General features: G+C 43.0%; 1 protein-coding gene across 5 annotated transcripts in view; it reads left to right on the top strand.

Moving 5' to 3' along the window:
• Positions 1–1,872: 1,872 nt before the first annotated feature.
• Positions 1,873–20,511, top strand: part of RNF180 (ring finger protein 180) — a 115,812-nt gene continuing 97,173 nt past the window's right edge. For 3 of the 5 annotated variants that reach the window (XM_045022042.1, XM_045022046.1, XM_045022047.1), the window contains exons 1-5: positions 1,873–1,962; positions 3,076–3,143; positions 3,251–3,363; positions 8,146–8,284; positions 19,835–19,930. In XM_045022042.1, the coding sequence (XP_044877977.1) occupies positions 8,183–8,284; positions 19,835–19,930 (198 nt within the window). In that variant the 5' untranslated portion in view covers positions 1,873–1,962; positions 3,076–3,143; positions 3,251–3,363; positions 8,146–8,182. Of the gene's footprint in view, positions 1,963–3,075; positions 3,144–3,250; positions 3,364–7,947; positions 8,285–19,834; positions 19,931–20,511 lie in introns of those variants that run through there. The other 2 variants (XM_045022043.1, XM_045022045.1) reach the window with 2 other exon arrangements.

Here is a 20,511-nt window from a genome sequence, read left to right on the forward strand (position 1 = left end):
AACTATCTCATATTGAATGGGAACATGACACCTGAGGATGAGAGGCAGAGATAAAATTTCTAGACACCGTTATTGACTGATTGTTGGAGCAGCTAGTCCAGGAACCCACAAGGGGAGCGGCAATTCTTGATTTAGTCCTAAGTGGTCCACAGGATCTGGTCTAAGAGGCGAATGTAGCGGAAGTGCTTGGTAATAGAGATCATAATGAAATTAAATGTAATATCCTTTTAGGGGAGAAAATGCCAAAGACTCTTAACACAGTAGCATTTAATTTCAAAAGGCGGAACTACACAGAAATGAGGAGGCTAGTTAAACAGAAATTTAAAAGGAAGAGTCACAAGAATGAAATGCCTGTAAGCTGCATAGAAACTTTGTAAATGTAAGCTGCGTAGAAACTTTTTAAAAACACCATAATAGAGGTTCAAACTATATGTATGCTCCAAATTAAATAAACAGTAAGAGCATCAAAAAATGCCACCATGGTTAAACAACAGAGTAAAAGAGGTGGTTAGAAACAAAATGACATATTTAAAAACTTGGAAGCAAGGGCAGCAGGTGGAGCCCGCCCTTTGGGGAGGCTAGCCCCCAGCTCCACCCCTTCTGCCCCCTCCCCCACCCGGAGGTGCCCTGAGCCAAGGCATGTTATGAAGGCCAAAAGTATAACTGGGTTCAAAAGAATTAGATAAGTTCATGAGGATAGGGCCATAAATTTCTATTAGCCAAGATGGTCAGGGATGTAACCCCATTGTCTGGGTGTCCCTAAAACTCTGACTGCCAGAAAGCAGGATTTGATGACAGGGGTTGGATCACTTGCTAATTGTCCTGTTCTGTTCATTCCCTCTGAAGCGTCTGGCATTGGACACTGTGAGAAGACAGGATACTGGGCTAGCTGAACCAGTAGAGCCATTCTTATGTTATATTCTAAACGGATGTGAGACTTGGACAAGCTGAATGAGGAAGATTTGTTTAAAAAGCCTGATGAGAAAGTTTAAATGTCCCATTGAAACAGCAGTATTTTTGCTGTAAGTTTATTGTGAATTATTAAGATATTTGGTGTTGTACTTAAAACCCCAGCTCCTGGAATCCTGAGATTACATGAGACTCTGCTTTCATTAAAAAAGTATCTAGTTCTTGTGGTTTTGGAGAAAAGCTTGGAAACGTGATGGCTCAAAAACCTGAAGGTAAATAAAATGAACCTAAAAGTTATTACTATTACAAATCTGATGTGTTTTAAGCCAATCATGATTTTTTTGGAGCCTGCCTCATGATACCTGAACATGAGGGGCTGGCAACACAGCTCAAAGCCAGTTTCTAATAGGGGATGCTCATATCGGCTGATTCCTACAAAAAACTTGACTAACAGTTACACTGCTGTTGTGCTGTGATTCCTGCCCGTCACTGATAGTGTCTCATTGTTTTCTTGTAAGCCCGTCTGCGTCTAGCCACCTGTTGTCTCCTGTGGTATAGTTTGTAAGATGTGTAGGGACTGTGTGTTTGTACAGGGCCTAGCCCAGTGTGGTCTGGTCCCTGACAGGGGCTCTGGAATACCAACACTAGAGTGTCTTCATCTGCCCCTCCATCCAAACGGCCATTAAACATGCAGCTGACCCCTGGGAAAGGGTAGAGCCCTGCCCTAACTCCCATCCCCACCCGGGCTGAGTGAAGAGGCACCTGGCGCTGCCCTGTTGTCTCTCCCTCACCCCAGGAGACGGCGGCGGGGGTGGGGGGATCAGCAGTTCCAGTTATTAACTCTGCCACACATTGGAGCCCCCACCCCGTCTCCCCGGTGCAGCAGCCGCTTCCCGCCGCCCCAGCCTGCCCCGAACGCTTTTCGCTGCTGTTTGTCTCCCGTCTCTTCCCGTCGGCAGCTGTTGCACCCAACCCGGACTCTCCGCCCGTACCCGGCCCCGCGCCTGTTCGAGCGGCCGGCCCCGCGGCCTGACTAACGGACACCCCCGTCCGGTAAGCGGGGGGCGCTGCTAGCTCCGCCTGGCCTGCTGCCCCTATGCCGGGACACAGCCACCCCCAGCGCTGCGGGGCAGGCCCGTTGGGGCTGGGCGCCCCTCACGGCGGGTGCGTGGGCTCCGTTACCGGGGGCGGCGCTCCGTGGCCAGCGAAGGGCCGGGGCGGGTTTGGCTGTGGGGTCGCTGTCAAACCGACCGAGTTTCCCGAGGCCGCCGCCCGCCGCCGCTGGGTCCCCTCCCCAGGCGCCTCCCCCGGGGAGAGGAGCCGCAGGTTGCTTGTGTGCTGGGGAGGGGAAAACCCGCCGGTGGCTCCCAACACTTACCCCCCCCCACCCCCCAGTCCTGATTTTTTACATTTGCTGTCTGGTCACCCTGCCACTGGGGCTGAGCCTCCAGGGAGCTGGCTGGAGTTCGTGATCTCGCCGCTTTGTGCAATGAAGAAATAGCTCAGCTGTCAGTGCGGCCCCGAGGCCAGCGTGAGCGACCCCCTCGATCCCTCGCCAGCGCTGCTGGTATCAGCGGGCTTGGCGAGCTCAATGGATTTCGGGTTCCTTCTGACAAAATGCAATTCAAATGGTTTGTGCCTTCCTGCTGTCAAGATGAAGGGTGGTAAAGACCAGCAAGTTGGGGCTTGTCTAGCGCTACAGCTGAACCACTGTAGTGCTTAAGGGCATGTCTACACAGGGGCGGCTCTAGCAATTTTGCTGCCCCAAGCACGGCGGCGCGCCACCGGGGGGGGGGGGCACTCTGCCGGTCCCCGGTCCCACGGCTCCGGTGGACCTCCTGCAAGCGTGCCTGCGGAGGGTCCGCTGGTCCCGTGGGACCGGCGACCGGCAGAGCGCCCCCCCCCCCCCGTGGCATGCTACTCCAAGCACGCGCTTGGCGCGCTGGGGCCTGGAGCCGCCCCTGTGTCTACATTTGCCATTTAAAGTGGAAAAAGTCCCTCTTGCGCAAAAAGCATGGGAGCATCAACATTTGCCAATGACTTTTTGTGGTGAAACTCAGAAGTTTCACTGCAATAAGAAAACCACCTCCATGAGAGGCATACAGCTCTTACTAGTGATACTTTTGTAGTGATGTGCAAGTGAAGACACATTCTTCCTGTTTACAGAGCTTTTAGCCTCTGGAGGCTATCCCATAGTGTCTAAGTGACCACTCTGGCCCCAGCTCTGCTGCCAGGTAAAGAGACATCCACCCTCCCCCTGTAAAGCCCCAGGAACTTTGAAACTCTCCTTCCTGTTTTCTTGGCAAGTGCTCACTTATCATCATCCTGTTTTCTTGGCCAGGTGACAGTGCCTGCTCCATGGAGCAAAGGATCTCCTGCTTGGATCAATGCTGAGCTACTGGAGCTGATCAGTGCCTGGGGAGAGGAGGCTGTGGATTTCTTCATTCCACCTATGTAAGAGCATTATAATATTTGCAGACATGTCTTCACAGAGCTATCCACAATGCTTACATCTTGTTTCTGAGAAATTAAACTAATTCAGAATGCACTCTGGTGTATATTAGTTGTTAAAGTTATGCTTTCCAATTTGAATTATTTTACACTTGTCTATGTTGAATTTTATCTTCTGTTGTATTGCCCAGTTGCCTAGTCTTCTCTGGTCCTTCTGAAGGTCCTCATGGTCATTACAAGTCTTGACTAATCTAAAGAATGTTATTGGCAAATGTTGTCTCTTCACTATTCACTCCACCTTCTATGTTGTTAGTTACCTATGTTGAACAATTGTGTGAACACTGATTCTTGGGGTACCTCACTACTAACCTCTCTGCATATAGAGGTGGCTTGAACTTCAGGTTCCACTCATATTCTGGCTATGATTAGTCTTTTAAGTTCACAGTGCTCTTCAGCTAAAGGTTTCTGAACAGAGGAGACACTGATTTAAATGTGAAGTTCTCCAGCCTATTAATTTAAGTCAGCTATTATAGTACAACACTGTACAATTAAAATTGCTATGGTACTACTGTGGAAGTACTTAACAAAGAAGCAGTCCCCTAAACACTACTCATTTTAGTATAGACTCTTTGCAAAATAACAAAGTAATCTATTGTTAAGACTGCACTGTTTTCCCCCTTATCAGCCACTTCAGTAAGAATTCGAATTCTGCTTCTGCAAAATACAAACCCCACAGACACATTTGTGCCAAGTCTAGCACTAAAGAAGCAGAGTTCATTATGGGAGATTATATGCAGGCATTTACTTTAAAAAACAAACCTTTTGTTACACAGATCTTTATTTGCAACAAATTGGGCTAAAGGTTGTCTGTTTCCTCCATAGTGAGAACTGAAGAAAAGCACAGGTGTGCAGAACTTTAATAGACCTTCAGGAATTTTCTCATTAAAAACAACTGCTAGGGCACAATAATACTGCAAACTGCTGTAATTTGTTCCTCCAAGTTATTTATTTCCATTTTTTTAAACTATGGTTTGACGTAGCTGTACACTAAAGGCATTGTCTGACAGAAAAAGTAGAAAGAAATGAGACAGTTACTGTAAATTTCTTATTATGAATGCATAAAATTAACTAAAATATCTTTGCATATACACATGGTGCAGTTAAGAAAAATCTGTTTTGAAAATGCTCATATTGTGAAGGAACAAAAAACAAGTGATCATCTATTTAGCAAAATAAATGATTGTGTGCCAGATGTTGTTATAATAAGATGGATTCTTTTAATGGTATGAAAAATGAAATGGAGCATAATGTAATATATAAACAGGCCTTGCTTGAATACAGGTAAATGTCAAGGACTAGAGCTTTATTTGGAAACTTCTGAAATACAAATTTGAGCTAGTGAAAGAAACTCAAAACTGTATACAGAGAAACACCCCTTGCAGTCCTTATAGATTGGTTGTATTCTGGTGCATTGTTGGACTAAATGCATAATTATTAAGGTATATTATAAGATAGACAAGAAAGACCTACCATTAGTCAAATAGATCATAGCTAATTTTGTAATATTTATAAATGCATAATTTGGAATTACATTTTCACAATACATTTCAGGTGTGTTCAATATTATATTTGCAGGAGCACTCCCTGAGGGGTGGTATTCATTACATTTCAAAACCTTAGTTTGAATTGAATACTTTCTTGAGACATTTAAAATTCGTATACCCTTTGACTGCTGCTTTCAAATATGTCATATGCTGATGGGCTATTAAAATAACCGTAGAAGCAGCAAAGAATCCTGTGGCACCTTATAGACTAACATAAAAAAAAGAAAAAAAAGAAAAAAAGGATGCTGATCAGGTGGTTCCTCAGTTTCTTCGATAGAGTATGGCATAATCTCTCACTGTGGTCTGTGTAGTATGTAGATAGTAGTGGATTTTTTACCTTTAGTCCATTAGGTATGATGTCCATCCGTTTGCATTTGGAAAGGAAGATGATATCTGTCTGTATTTGTGCAAGTTTCTTCATGAGGTTGATGGATTTCCACTCCATACGGCTAAATGCAGTGCCTTGCATGGTGTCAAGTATCAGAGGGGTAGCCGTGTTAGTCTGGTTCTGTAGAAGCAGGTGCCACAGGATTCTTTGCTGCTTCTACAGAACCAGACTAACACGGCTACCCCTCTGATAAAATAACCGTGTTGACAGTAACTGTGTAAGCAAAACTCAAGATACAGGGATGTCCTGTGTGGTTCAAAGCATTTGCATTTTATTAAATTCTTGCCATGTGCAAGACAAGGTCTTGAATGTGAATATTCTGTTTTTGCTTAAATGCACCTACCATGATCTTTCGTTCAACTAATATTGATCTGAAGCTCCTACTTAATACTAATTAGTTTGTCTAGAAATAAAAGAATACTGGAGTTGTAACATATGTTCATACTTTTACCTGTGGATTGAAAGCTGCAGAAAACTATGAAAAGCACTGAAGCGATCTGTCTTATTTCAGTGTCTGAGCATAGGTTGTTGTTTTTTTTAATAGTCTGGCTGTATGCTATAATCATAGTTACCATTTAAGTAAACCAAATATTGTTAGAACTAAAGCTTTGGTAAGAGAGCAGAAGCCTAGTTTATTGTGGAGGAAAAAGCAGAATGAAAAGCAAGTACTTTCTGCTGAAATAAGCACTCAGTTTTTTGACATAAATATGTGGATCATTTCATCGCTTTTCCTTTAATCAGATGATCTTTCTTCAGAAACTGAGCAGACAGATGACATGCATGTTAGACTATTTCTTGTTAGAAAGAAATGCAAAGGAAGGCAATAGGCTGTACAAACAATTTGTTAGATATCTCTCAGTGTATTATTAATGAAAAGTCAATAGAAATAAGAGTGAAATTGTTGACTCAGTTGGAAATAGATATTGCAGGCACCCACAGAATCCCTTCTGTGATCTTTTGCCACTAATTTTAAATGCTGATTTTAATTTCAATGTTTAATTTCGAGGCTTAGAGTAGGAATGCCCAGAGCACCATTATCCAGGGGGCCCTTTAAACATAAATCTTAGGTTTAATTTTCAAGTAGCTGGCCCAAGGAAGTCAGAAAAAGCAAGAACAGGAGGTGGATTTCTGGGAGGGCAGGGGGAAAGGGAGAGTTTTTATGAGGTCCCTGACAGAAAGATTGAAAGAGAAGAGCAACAAGAATGATTAAAGGTCTTGAGAACATGACCTACGAAGGAAGGCTGAAAGAATTGGGTTTGTTTAGTTTGGAAAAGAGAAGACTGAGAGGGGACATGATAGTAGTTTTCAGGTATCTAAAAGGGTGTCATCAGGAGGAGAGAGAAAACTTGTTCACCTTAGCCTCTAAGGATAGAACAAGAAGCAATGGGCTTAAACTGCAGCAAGGGAGATTTAGGTTGGACATTAGGAAAAAGTTCCTAACTGTCAGGGTGGTTAAACACTGGAATAAATTGCCTAGGGAGGTTGTGGAATCTCCATCTCTGGAGATATTTAAGAGTAGGTTAGATAAATGTCTATCAGGGATGGTCTAGACAGTATTTGGTCCTGCCATGAGGGCAGGGGACTGGACTCGATGACCTATCGAGGTCCCTTCCAGTCCTAGAGTCTATGAATCTATGGGATGGGGAAGAGTCTTCAGGGAAGAGTCATAGAGAAGATCAAAGAAAATTATGGAATACAGTGATGAGCAGAGACAGAATATCAAATGTCTTCTCTTTCTGTTTGGTGGTGTCTTAATTTAAGTCTCTGTCTTGCAAGTGGGCTGACCCTTGGGCCAGAGTGATGTCCCTGTTGACTATAGTGGTAGGGGTCCTCTCACACAGAGTAACTTGCAGGATCAGAGCTTTAGATAGCAAACTCAATGGGGAAGGGACCTTGTCTTTTTGGTATTCTAAAAAAACATGCATATATATATGACGTTATATAACTGTTTACTCCTGGGGGAAATCTGCGCTACTGCGCAATGCAGAATCTTGCAGAAATGAACATTGTGCCAGCTGAATTTTCTTTCCCTCACAGAAATGGGCTGCCATTAGGGGCCAATGGACCCAGCAGAGCCCAGCTCGCATATAGAAGACACTGCTGGGGGAAGAGAAATGAGCTAAAGGGTCCCCAGCAGCTGCAGTTCCCCACATGCCCTGAGGGAAGGAGACAGCGGCATGTAGGAAACTCCACACAAGCCTGGGACCAAGCGTCAGGCTATTTCTCCCTCTGGATCCCTGGGCTCTGAGGGGTAGAGGGGCAGGTGTCTGAGCTAGGGGGCCCCGCGGCTTTGGTTTGGGTGTATTGGCTGTGGGGTCCCATGGCTGGGTTCTGGGAGGGAGGGGTTGTGGGTGTCTGGCCCCCCAGCTGAACTCTAGGGGAGGGAGGATGCAAAGATACAGGAACTGGGCTGTCGTAGGGGTTTCTTTAACTCATCTCCTGGGGGAATTGTTATGAGTGTCTGTATTGTTACAGACATACTTGCTGACAGGTATTTTGAAATAAATTACCAAAATAATTGAAACTGACATGATTATGTAGTATTATTTTGACAAATAAAATTTGCAGAATTTTAAAATATTTTGTGCAGAATTTTTAATTTTTTGGTGCAGAATTCCCCTAGGAGTAATTAGCTGGATGAAAAGTAGTTTATAAAATCAAAGTAGTAGTAGTATATGTTGCTAGTGTGAGTAGGGACTGTTCATGTGACTAAGAATCGCAGGCTGACACCTTCTGTAATTTGAACAGATTATAGGTGCTTAAACAAATTATACATTTTTATTGTCTTTATAGCTCTAACAGATAAACAGTTGAAGAACCAGACGTTAAAATGAATAGCCTAGAAGTTGACATGCTTCGTTGCTGGAAGTGTAGAAAATACATAGCAAATTCTGATTGCCTCATAAAATGTAATGGAAAACAACTATTTGAAGTAAGTATAGCTTCTTTATTTTTTTCATTGCCATTGATTTAGTACCTATATATAATAAGATTCCAGGAACATCGCTGTGTGTCACTCTGCAGCCAAAATGTCTGTACAGCAGGGTTTCTCAAATAGGGGTCGCCGCTTGTGTAGGGAAAGCTCCTGGCGCGCTGGGCCGGTGTGTTTACCTGCCCCGTCCGCAGGTCCAGCAATCCGCAGCCAGTGGGAGTCACGATCGGCCGGACCTGCGGAAAGGGCAGGTAAGCACACGGGCCTGGCCCGCCAGGGGCTTTCCCTACACAAGCGGCGACCCCTGTTTGAGAAACCCTGCTGTACAGTCAGTGTGAAGGAATGAAAACAGCAACAAGCGTGGTTCAGGGCTCTTTCTGTTCGGAATATCACCAGGTTGAATCATCACTAGATTTTGTTGTCTGTTACTGTCCAGATTTTATGTTCTTAGCCATTTTGACTTAACAAATTACTCCTGTGTGGTGTACAGCTACAGTAAGGCATGTATCTAGGCCATTCCAAGAGTCTTAACCAATGCAATGTCAGAGGTATCTTAATCACCACCCTTACTTCTACAGCTATTTTGCATACATCAGTTTCATTGGTAATATGAGGGAGACTGCACAGGTGGTAGATTACTTGACCCAACTGCCACCTGCGTAAATCAACACAAATCTCCCATCATAACCGCCCCCCCCGACACAACAACACAACCCAAACATAACATCACAGTCAGCACACACAGTAACCCCAAATACACATAGTCCCTAACCACAGCACACACCCCTCATTTGCAACCGACACAAATCAACACAATTATCTGTCAACCTGCGCTGGGAGGCTCGCTCCTGCAGGCAGTGTAGACATACCTTTTGTGGCTCTGGTCCTTAAGCCCAGCCAATTTCCTCCACATTTCACTAATGGCTAGCTTAGGCAGCTCTCCATTCAGAGCTTTTTTCTGGCTTCTGAGAATCCCTCTCTTAGGCTCCTAACTCTCCCCATACAATGCATAGGGAGTGGGCACCTAATTTGGGACTGTGAATTATTGGGCAGCAGGGAACCTAGGAGTTAGGTGCTGCAACGCCTAAATCCCCTTTGTGAATCTAGACCTTGGTTATTACCTTTATGTTCTGCAGCATGAAGAGGATTGATATGCCTTATACATTTGTATGCTAGCTTGTGTAAATGTAGATATTTTTATTATTCATGTAAAATAAAAAAACCTTTGTTTGAATCCCGATAAACTTGTTGCCTTAATATCTTGTAGCAGTGAGTTCTGTGGGTTTCATACTGACATGCATTTTTAGTAAAGTTAAATTATATATGGTAGATATTTCTACGTGTCAGACTGACTGCTGCTATTTACTTAAAAAAGGTGGGGCATAGGAGATGTGATATAAAAAAATCATAACTCACCAGAGCTGACGTCTCTTACAACAGAATGGCCTACACATTTAAAATACTACTTTTTTTTAATTCACAACATCTTAATTAAAAATAATCATACAGAAAACAATGGATGAGCACCTCCTGCTGCTTTGCAACAGCAGTTAATTATCAAGCTATCTTTCCCAAGATATTCACCACCCCGCTGATATCTTTTATGATGTTGGATCAAAGAGAAAAGTAAACAGAATACACTATATTGATTTTCTGATGCACCAGAAACACTCCAAAATGCCATGCTTGCCAGTGGAGAAGGATGTAATGACTAGGGATTGACATTAATTTTCATTCTTTTAAGAGAATAATATAAACAATATAGCATTAAATATTGCTTTACAGCCAGTCAGTGATCAGAGATTTTATACAGTTACAAACTCACAAATACATATTGGTTTCCATAACTACACAATTTAAAACCCTAGAGTCTCATAGGCTATTGGTCTCAGAACTCATCATTCATATGTCCATACAAATATGGCTGTCTCAATGTATTGATTTTTTCACAACATTATTTTTATCTCAATTGTTACGCCCAAGTTCTGGCCTGAGGCATATCTGTAAAATGGAGCCCAAACACTTCTGCAGCCACAGAATCACATATGAATGCTGAGAAGGGGTAGGGTTGCTAGGTATCCGGTTTTTTTACCAGAACGCTCAGTCGAAAAGGGACACTGGCGGGCAGTCAGCACCACTGACAGGACTTTTAATAGCCCAGTCGGTGTCACAGTGGGGCTAAGGCAGCTGCCAGCTGTGGCTCTGCGCGGCTCCCGGAAGCAGCGGCATGTCCCCCCTTCAGCTCCTATGCGTAGGGGCAGCCAGGGGGCTCCGCACACTGCCCCCGCCGCAAGTTCCGGCTCCGCAGCTCCCATTGACCGGGAACCGCAGCCCATGGGAGCTGCAGGGGCGACGCCTATGGACGGGACAGTGCGCAGAGCTGCCTGGCTGTGCCTCTGTGTAGGAGCTGGAAGGGGGACATGAGACATGCCACTGCTTCTGGGAGCTGCTTGAAGTAAGCAACTCCTGGAGCCTGCACCCCTCATCCCTGACTGCGCCCCAATCCTCTTCCCCAGCCCGGAGCCCCCTCCCACCCTCCGAACCCCTCAGTCTCAGCCCGGCCACCCTCCCAAATCCCTCATCCCCAGCCCCATCCCAGATTCTGCAGCCTTCCCCCCCGCACCTCAATTCTCTACCCCAGCTCAGAGCCCCCTCCTGTTCTCCAAACCCCTCATTCCTGGCCCCACTCCAGAACCTGCACCCCCAGCTGGAGCCCTCACCTGCTCCCGCATCCCAACCCACTGCCTCAGCCCAGAACCCCCTCCCGCATCCTGAGCTTTTCATTTCTGGCCCCATCCCAGAGTCCGCACCACCAGGCGGAGCCCTCACCCCCTCCTGCACCCCAACCCCCTGAGCCAGCCTGGTGAAAATGAGCGAGTGAGTGAGGATGGGGAAAGTGAGCAATGGGGGGGGAGGGAGGAAATGGAGTGAGTGAAGGGCAGGGCCTCGGAGGGGGCAGGGCAAGGGTGTTTGGTTTTGTGCAAGTAGAAAGTTGGCAACTCTAAGAAGAGGTAACCCTCTAAAGGCAGCTAAGTAGCTCCAATAGCAGCCACTCCATCCCACCTCCTCTCCCAGGATGGAGTCACAGATTGTGTCCACAGTTAAGATATGGAAACAAGGTGATGAGGAATGATGTCAGTGGAGACAGGGCTTTCCTGGCTTACTAGTGTAGGAGGCTGGAAATCCTCACCAGTTGACTGACAATTGGGAAAAATGAGCAGGCCTCTGCATCCCAAGTGTTCCTGGCAAAGTTGACAGCCAGTAAGTGAACATGTTGCTATTGTTCCAAGAACTTACCAACTATCCCATGGGTCCTGGTGGTAGTGGGAAGGCTGAGAGCTTGATTTTTCATTTATGATAATGCCATTTACACCCTTCTAATCAAGTGAAGGGGCCCTAATGTGTGTGTGAATATAATGTACTCCCTCTTTAAAGCCGCGTGACATGGCCAGAGCTGTGTAAAGTGGCCTTAGTGGAAATGAAATTCACCCTGACCGTGTTGTTACAGATGTTCAGAATCTGGGTGTGTGTGTGTGAGGGGGGTGTTAATATTTTCTGTTTGGTGGCTTTCAAACAAAAGGGGATCTCTCTGATTTAGGATTAGATTAAAATGGATTGTTGGAAGGACTTTAATATAGAAACTTGTCAAAGTAGGATACAAGATTTTTTCAAAAGAAATAGTTTAAAACTACTGTAGCACTAAAGGGGTTATTAAGTACAAAACAGCAGTTAGAATTCTTTTTTTTTGCTGCAGGATTTTTAATAGCTTTTGAAGTGTGCTTAGTTATTGGGTTAGAAATGTAATATGTGAATAAACACATTCACTGTTTCACAAGAATAATAGATAAGAATATATTATTTCCTCAACAAACCCATGTAACTCTCATTGAAGAGAATGGGAGTTATGGTAGGTGATTACATTAAGAATTTATTCTGTCCTATACTTTATCATTGGGACTACACTTCAGTTTATGATAAAACGATATCTTCCAAGTTTTCCCAATTAGAAAATCTCTTTCACAGTACATTAACTACTGCATCTCAGAATGCCAATTTTGTTATTTCTCATGTTCTGAAGACATTTTTGTGTTGCCTTTGTATATTCTGTGTTCTTTAATTCTTTAAATTATTTTAAAAATCCTTTCTAATGATTTGATGAGGATCTATGATCCCTAAAGAGTGTAAAGCAGGGATCGGCAAACTTTGGCATGCGGCGCTGGTGGGCTGGGCCAGTTTGTTTACCTGCCGCATCCACAGGTTCAGCCAATTGTGGCTCCCACTGGCCGCGGTTCACCATCCCAGGCCAATGGGGGCTGCAGGAAGCGGCGCGGGCCGAGCGATGTGCTGGCCGCCACTTCCTGCAGCCCCCATTGGCCTGGGATGGTGAACCGTGGCCAGTGAGAGCCGCGATTGGCCGAACCTGTGGATGCGGCAGGTAAACACATCGGCCTGGCCTGCCAGGATGCTTACCCTGGCAGGCCACGTGCCAAATGTTGCTGATCCCTGGTGTAAAGAAATGCACTATATCTAAAATTCCCTAGCTACTTTCCTCTGTGTGTGTGTGTGTGTAAGTAAAATATAGTGTGGGCTGCAAGACATATGGTCATATTTTTAAAGGTATTTAGGTACCTAGTGGGATTTTCAAAAGCACCTGGGCACCTAACTAATTTCAGTGGGAGATAGATGCTTTTGAAAATCTCACTAGGTGCTTATCTGCATCATTGGCCACCAAATACTTTTAAGATCTGACCGTGAGGTGTTAGCAGCAACTCTTATTTGGTGAGAACACCTTAAGTAAATGGGCTTCGTATAGAGAAGTGGTCTCCAACCTTTTAATGCCCCAGATAATTTTTTGAATTTAAGGGCAACCCAGGATCTACCCCACCCCTTCCCCAAAGCCCTGCCCCACTTATTCCATCGGCCCCTCGTCACTCGCTCTCCCCCACCCTCACTCACTTTCTCCGGGCTGGAGTAGGGGATTGAGGTTTGGGAGGGGGTGCGGGCTCTGGGCTGGGGCTGACGGGTTCATAGTGTGGGAGAGGGTTCTGGGCTGAGCCTGGGGCAGAGGGTTGGGGTGCAGGAGAGGGTGTGGGGTCTCAGCTCTGGGAGAGAGTTTGGGTGGAAGAGGGGGCTCCGGGTTGGGGCAGAAGGTGGAGGTGCAGGAGGGGGTACAGGGTGCTGGCTCTAGGAGGAGGGTCAGGGCTGGGGCTTGGGCTTGGGGTACAGGAGGAGGTTTGGGGTGCTGGCTCCAGGAAGGGGTTCAGGGCCTGGGGTAGGGGTGCAGCCTCCCTCCGGGCAGCACTTACCTCCAGTGGCTCCCAGTCGGCAGTGCAGCGAGGCTGAGGCAGGCTCTTTGCCTACCCTGGCCCCACACCGCTCCCAAAAGAGGCCAACATGCCGTCGCGGCCCCTGGGAGGGGACAGGCAGCACATGGCTCCACCCGCTGCCCCTCCCTGCAAGTACCACCCCTGCAGTTCCCATTGGCCACACCTCCCCATACCCGGCCAATGGGAGCTATAGGGGCAGTGCTTGCAGGTAGGAGCAGGGTGCAGAGGGAGACCCCCACCCCAGGTGCCGTGGGGTGCGTTGGCCACTTCCGGGAGTGGGGTGGGGCCTGGGCAGCCCCGCTGCGCCTCGTGAGATTGCAATCAACTGGTTGGTGACCACTGAGAGACGTAGGGGGGAACGAATTCTTAGACCCTAGCTGTGTGTTGTGTGCCTCTCCAATGTAGGATTTTTGTCCAGTGCAACTGTTTAGTAGCATATCTACCACCAGGCCCAAAAACTGTCCTCCGAGCTATGGTGGACCAAGGCCCACCTCCAAGACTGTGCTCTGATATATTTTGAGGTCTGTGTCCCTTTCACATACTGCATTCCTCCCTCCTCCAGCCTAGCAGAACTGCACTTGTTCCACTGCATTCCAGTCGTTCTGTGATCCTTACTTGGACTGGAGACTATGCCTACTATAGTTGTGAAAGGGTTTTGGATGTTTTGGTTTTGGGGGCATTGCTAATAGAGAGTTGGCACTATACCTGTTATTTATGGCAACCAGTTTTCATGGACTCCACTTAACCCTCCCAGTTGCTAAACAACTTATTCCATGTTCTTACTTCATATTTAAATATTTAAATTTCTGTAGCCTCTAATTAGCTTTGAAAACTTATAATTTGAAGGTGATATACATCTCTGGGTAGAAAAGCTTATTGTTAGCTTATTGAAATAGAAAACAACTCTTCAATGTTCGTTCCATCAGAATATTTCTTGCTATGCCTTTAGGCTACAGAGTACATATGTAAAAGATTTACTCTTTGCTAAATCTGTTTTTAAATGTCTTCGTTTTATAGACTGATTTTCAGGGGAGAGGGCAAGAGAAGGAGACAGCCTTTTTAATGAAACATTGTTTCTAGTGGAAGAGTATATACAAGTTAGTGTACAGGGTAGGAAACTTTTTTTTTTTTTTACATATTTAGGATTTAGGGCTTTTTTCATTTTTTAAACTTGGAAATTCCTACTACCTTTCTTTATGAGTAAGGTAGTTTTTTCCCCCTATGTTTTGTATGATTTACGTTGTGAGTTTCAGTGATGCTTAATGCCTGACCGTGCTGCCATTTGATTTTTCCTTTTTATTTACAAAAAAATCCCCAGTCCTCTGTGCAAAATGAGGAGTTTCTCTCCCATAAGGTGAAGCTAAAGTTTTAAAACTGCTTTATAATAATTCTATGTCAAAATAAAAATATTTCAGAAAGTTGAAATTCTTTCCAAAGTCAGCAATATTTGAGAATTAGTTTGAGTTCTCCCAGATGGCATCACATAAACACCTAGACAGATAAAAAATAATAGTATTAGCTGTCAAGAATAACTGTCTTATATTTTCTTACCAAAGTCTTTTCATCTTTGCAACTATTCTTTTAATGCAATTGTTTGAATTTGTTCTGAAATGCTATAACAGTAGCATTCTGTCATTGATCTCTACAGTATAAACCTTTGCAGTGATTTAGGAGATTATGAAAGCTATTCGGTTCCTAATATTTTAATAATAAAGGAATAAAATAAATGAAATATGAATATTTTCTATTGTTGTCATCTTAGAAAGCAAAATAAAATGCTAACAGAGGGAATATGTACTACAATTATGTACAGCAGATGTACTTTTTATTTTCTCTGTATAAAAATTCCACCAGAAAAGTTACTTTGCAGACTGCACAGTTGATAAAACAACTCATCTAAAAAGAAAGCATCATTGTTATTTTTTAAATCAACAATTAAACTGCTATTTTAAAAAAAAATGTTTTAGCTATAGATTTCTTTTATCCTTTGACATCTTTATGGCGCAAACAAAAACTTGACACAACCAAAAGACAAATGACTATCTAGTAGTGTATCCTGTTACTGGTGTTAAAAAGGAATGTGTATATATAAATTGTAACTACTTAACATTAATTGGTCAGTTAAACAATGTAAGTAACTTTTCAAGAGTTACTGAAATTACATAGTAATCTTCTCTGGATGGTGCGCTAAAATCTCCCCCCAAAATAATCAGAACTGTTTTGAGTGATTTGTATGTTAGAGACATAATGCACATAACTTGTTCAAATATGCCATAATACATTTCTGTCTGAACCTTTTTGCTATGCACATTTTTGATAGTCATTTATGAATAATCTTTCTTTATACTGATCTTTTCTCAGAACAGTTATGGCCAAATTCTGCTTTCAGTAAAACTAGTGTAAATTCAGAAGTACTCCTTTGACGGCAGTGGAGTTATTCTGGATATGCACAGTTGTAACTGAAATTGGAAGGCTCGATTATCACCTACATGAAGACCAGGAAATTTAATAAAAAAACCTCAATCTTGTTAGACTTCAGTCTGGCCAGCATCCCATCTCTGAGGCCTTACCTGTCTGAGGTTGACATAGCTCCCGTTTACACTTAGTGTACTGTAGAAAGTTTGTTTGGAGCAAGGGAATCCAAACTTTCCCACCATATAGTTATCTTATTTTTGGAATATCTTTCCGTCTGGTGTATGTTTTAAGAGATGTGTTCTTTCTTTATCAAAAACATCAACATTTATTGAATGTATTCCTTCACGCAAAAATCTCCTGTCTGGCTACTGTTAAGTACATTAACCTTGTTTGCAGTTCCTACATCCTGTTGCATGTTTTTCTTACATCCTTGGAGCGTCTTAGTTTCCAAAGACTAGGGTTATATATCTTCAGAAAAGAGAGACTTAATTGTCTATTTCTGTCCTTTAAGTTACTGCACGTTATAAGCGATTACCTCTCTCCCGCCTCTACAGAGTTTGAGGTTTTGAAACATTTTGTTACTTTATCATTAAGGTGTTTTTAATATTGTGGGAGTAGTTTCACCTTCTGGGAAAGGAACTTGTGGTCAGAGCACTTGGGGGCATCAGTATTCCATTGGTGCATGCTGGATTCTTTAGAAATTAGTGCTCGGGGAACTCCATTTTCATCACTTATAGGGATATGGAATTGAAACTAGTGCTCTGCTGTGACATGTCAACAGAGGATAACAATTAAAGGTAAATAATTTTTCCGGGACATTGAAAAGCAAGTATTGCGCTGAAATGATAAGTTCATCATCTACAGGTTGTCAGCCAAACTTTTTTTTTTAACTACCCAGGCTGAGAGAAAGCATTCACTTGAAACTCATGGTGAATATAACATAATGGCAGCTGAATAATAAATAAAGAAGACTTGGAGCGGTGGAAACTTTAGGAACAAATCTTAGGATCAGATACCGGGGTGATGAACATGATCTAAACATTTAGATAGAAATCCTGACTCTTGTGCAAAACTGGAGTAAATTTGACTTTGTGCAGGTCTTAGAACATAAGAACATAAGAATGGCCGTACCGGGTCAGACCAAAGGTCCATCTAGCCCAGTATCTGTCCACCGACAGTGGCCAATGCCAGGTGCCCCAGAGGGAGTGAAGCTAACAGGCAATGATCAAGTGATCTCTCTCCTGCCATCCATCTCTATCCTCTGACGAACAGAGGCTAGGGACACCATTCTTACCCATCCTAGCTAATAGCCATTTATGGACTTAGCCACCATGAATTTATCCAGTCCCCTTTTAAACATTGTTATAGTCCTAGCCTTCACAACCTCCTCAGGTAAGGAGTTCCACAAGTTGACTGTGCGCTGCGTGAAGAAGAACTTCCTTTTATTTGTTTTAAACCTGCTGCCTATTAATTTCATTTGGTGACCCCTAGTTCTTGTATTATGGGAATAAGTAAATAACTTTTTCTTATCCACTTTCTCGACATCACTCATGATTTTATATACCTCTATCATATCCCCCCTTAGTCTTCTTTTTTCCAAGCTGAAGAGTCCTAGCCTCTTTAATCTTTCCTCGTATGGGACCCTCTCCAAACCCCTAATCATTTTAGTTGCCCTTTTCTGAACCTTTTCTAGAGCTAGAATATCTTTTTTGAGGTGAGGAGACCACATCTGTACACAGTATTCGAGATGTGGGCGTACCATGGATTTATATAAGGGCAATAATATATTCTCAGTCTTATTTTCTATCCCCTTTTTAATGATTCCTAACATCCTGTTTGCTTTTTTGACCACCTCTGCACACTGCGTGGACATCTTCAGAGAACTATCCACGATGACTCCAAGATCTTTTTCCTGACTCGTTGTAGCTAAATTAGCCCCTATCATGTTGTATGTATAGTTGGGGTTATTTTTTCCAATGTGCATTACTTTACATTTATCCACATTAAATTTCATTTGCCATCTTGTTGCCCAATCACTTAGTTTTGTGAGATCTTTTTGAAGTTCTTCACAATCTGCTTTGGTCTTAACTATCTTGAGTAGTTTAGTATCATCTGCAAACTTTGCCACCTCACTGTTTACCCCTTTCTCCAGATCATTTATGAATAAATTGAATAGGATTGGTCCTAGGACTGACCCCTGGGGAACACCACTAGTTACCCCTCTCCATTCTGAGAATTTACCATTAATTCCTACCCTTTGTTCCCTGACCTTTAAACAGTTCTCAATCCATGAAAGGACCTTCCCTTTTATCCCATGACAGCTTAATTTACGTAAGAGCCTTTGGTGAGGGACCTTGTCAAAGGCTTTCTGTAAATCTAAGTACACTACGTCCACCGGATCCCCCTTGTCCACATGTTTGTTGACCCCTTCAAAGAACTCTAATAGATTAGTAAGACACGATTTCCCTTTACAGAAACCATGTTGACTATTGCTCAACAGTTTATGTTTTTCTATGTGTTTGACAATTTTATTCTTAACTATTGTTTCAACTAATTTGCCCGGTACCGAGTTAGACTTACCGGTCTGTAATTGCCGGGATCACCCCTAGAGCCCTTTTTAAATATTGGCGTTACATTAGCTAACTTCCAGTCATTGGGTACCGAAGCCGATTTAAAGGACAGGTTACAAACCTTAGTTAATAGTTCTTCAACTTCACATTTGAGTTCTTTCAGAACTCTTGGGTGAATGCCATCTGGTCCCAGTGACTTATTAATGTTGAGTTTATCAATTAATTCCAAAACCTCCTCTAGTGACACTTCAGGAAGAAGACAGAATCTAGTCTTTCCAGACAGCAGTGCATTAGCAAAGCAACTTTTGTAGTTTCTGGAGCTCCTCCACTAATGGACAGAGGATCTATGTGTAAGGAATCAATTTGCCATGTCTGTGATACCTCCTCCCTTCCCCTATTTCCAGCACAATAGAACTATACCTGTCCTGCTGAGTTTCATACTTTATACATGCTGCAGTGACTTGTCCTATGTCCAGTAACTTCAGAATGAAAGGATGGTGGCTGGTTGTAATTACTTAAAGTGCAGTTAGTAAAACTTCAACAATTTTAAGGCTCAACTGCTGTCGAGCAATATTCTTAGTTACAAATACTTGTTCATCACAATTTTGTTTCTTCTTTTTGGTTGTTCACATTATTGCCATTGTAACACAGTAATATACCTTGGTAATACATTTGTCTATACTACAATAACCAGCATTTTAGAAAAACAATTTTAGAACTACTTTTAAGATTATGCAATGGCCTATTCTGGAACAGATGAAAGAAAGAAAGACAGAAAGAAAGAAAGAAATATAAATATATAAGACAGATGTTGCCCTGGCCTGGCAGAGAAACTATTTTTTAAATTAATGTCCTAGCACACTTGGTTGTAGTGTAGACAAGGTCAAACATTGTTCTGCCAGATCAAAAAAAGGCAAAACTAGCTATTTATATTTTCTCTATGGTATGAAGGAATACGCGTCAGAGAATCTGTCCACTGTCTGCAGAACCAGAAACACACTGTTACTTAAAGCAGTTACCCGATTACAGGTTTAGTGGGTGCACCAGGATCTATGGATTTAGCAGTTAGTAACTAAATTAATCAGTCCATGAAGTGCTTTATTTTTTTTAAACAGTTGTTCTCTCCCCTACCTAATTTTCTAATAATTTCCTTTGTATTTGATTCTAAAAGCTCTATTCTAAGAAACGAATACATACATGAATGTTGATTAACAATGTAATCTGACTTTATTTAACAGAAATCACTTTATTCAGATGCTTCTCAGTATACTTGCAATGTATGGCACATGAACTTGGAAGCTCTCCCAGGCTGGGTAAAATGTGCAATAGAAAAGGTAGGTTCCTGGATTTATAAACATATCATTTGTATTTTATTTGGAGAATAAAGAGGGGCAGCAGGCATTAGTCAGGGCATCATTTCTGATGTATCAGATGGATATACTTCTGGTATCTTGTATAAGGGGGACTTGAGTCAATCACATGCATTAAGGCAGTGTTCTCAACCAGGGGTACATGTATCCCTGGGAGGACACAGAGGTCTTCCAGGGTAATCAACTCATCTAGATATTTGCGTAGTTTTACAACAGGCTACATAAAAAACACTAGCAAAGTCAGTAAAAACTAAAATTTCATACAGACAATGACTTGTTTATCCTGCCTTTTATGCTATACACTGAAATGAAAGTATAATATTTATATTCCAATTAATTTATTTTATAAATGATAAAAATAAAAATGAGAAGTCAGCAATTTTTCAGTAGTAATGTGCTGTGACACTTTTGTATTTTTATTTCTGATTTTGTAAGCAAGTACCGTATTTATCGGCGTATAACACGCACTTTTTTCCCCTGAAAATAGGGGGCAAATGATGTGTGCGTGTTATACGCCGATATAACCTTAACAGGGCCGGCTCTAG

Source organism: Mauremys mutica, chromosome 6, assembly GCF_020497125.1.
Source record: "Mauremys mutica isolate MM-2020 ecotype Southern chromosome 6, ASM2049712v1, whole genome shotgun sequence".
Lineage (NCBI taxonomy): Eukaryota > Metazoa > Chordata > Testudines > Geoemydidae > Mauremys > Mauremys mutica.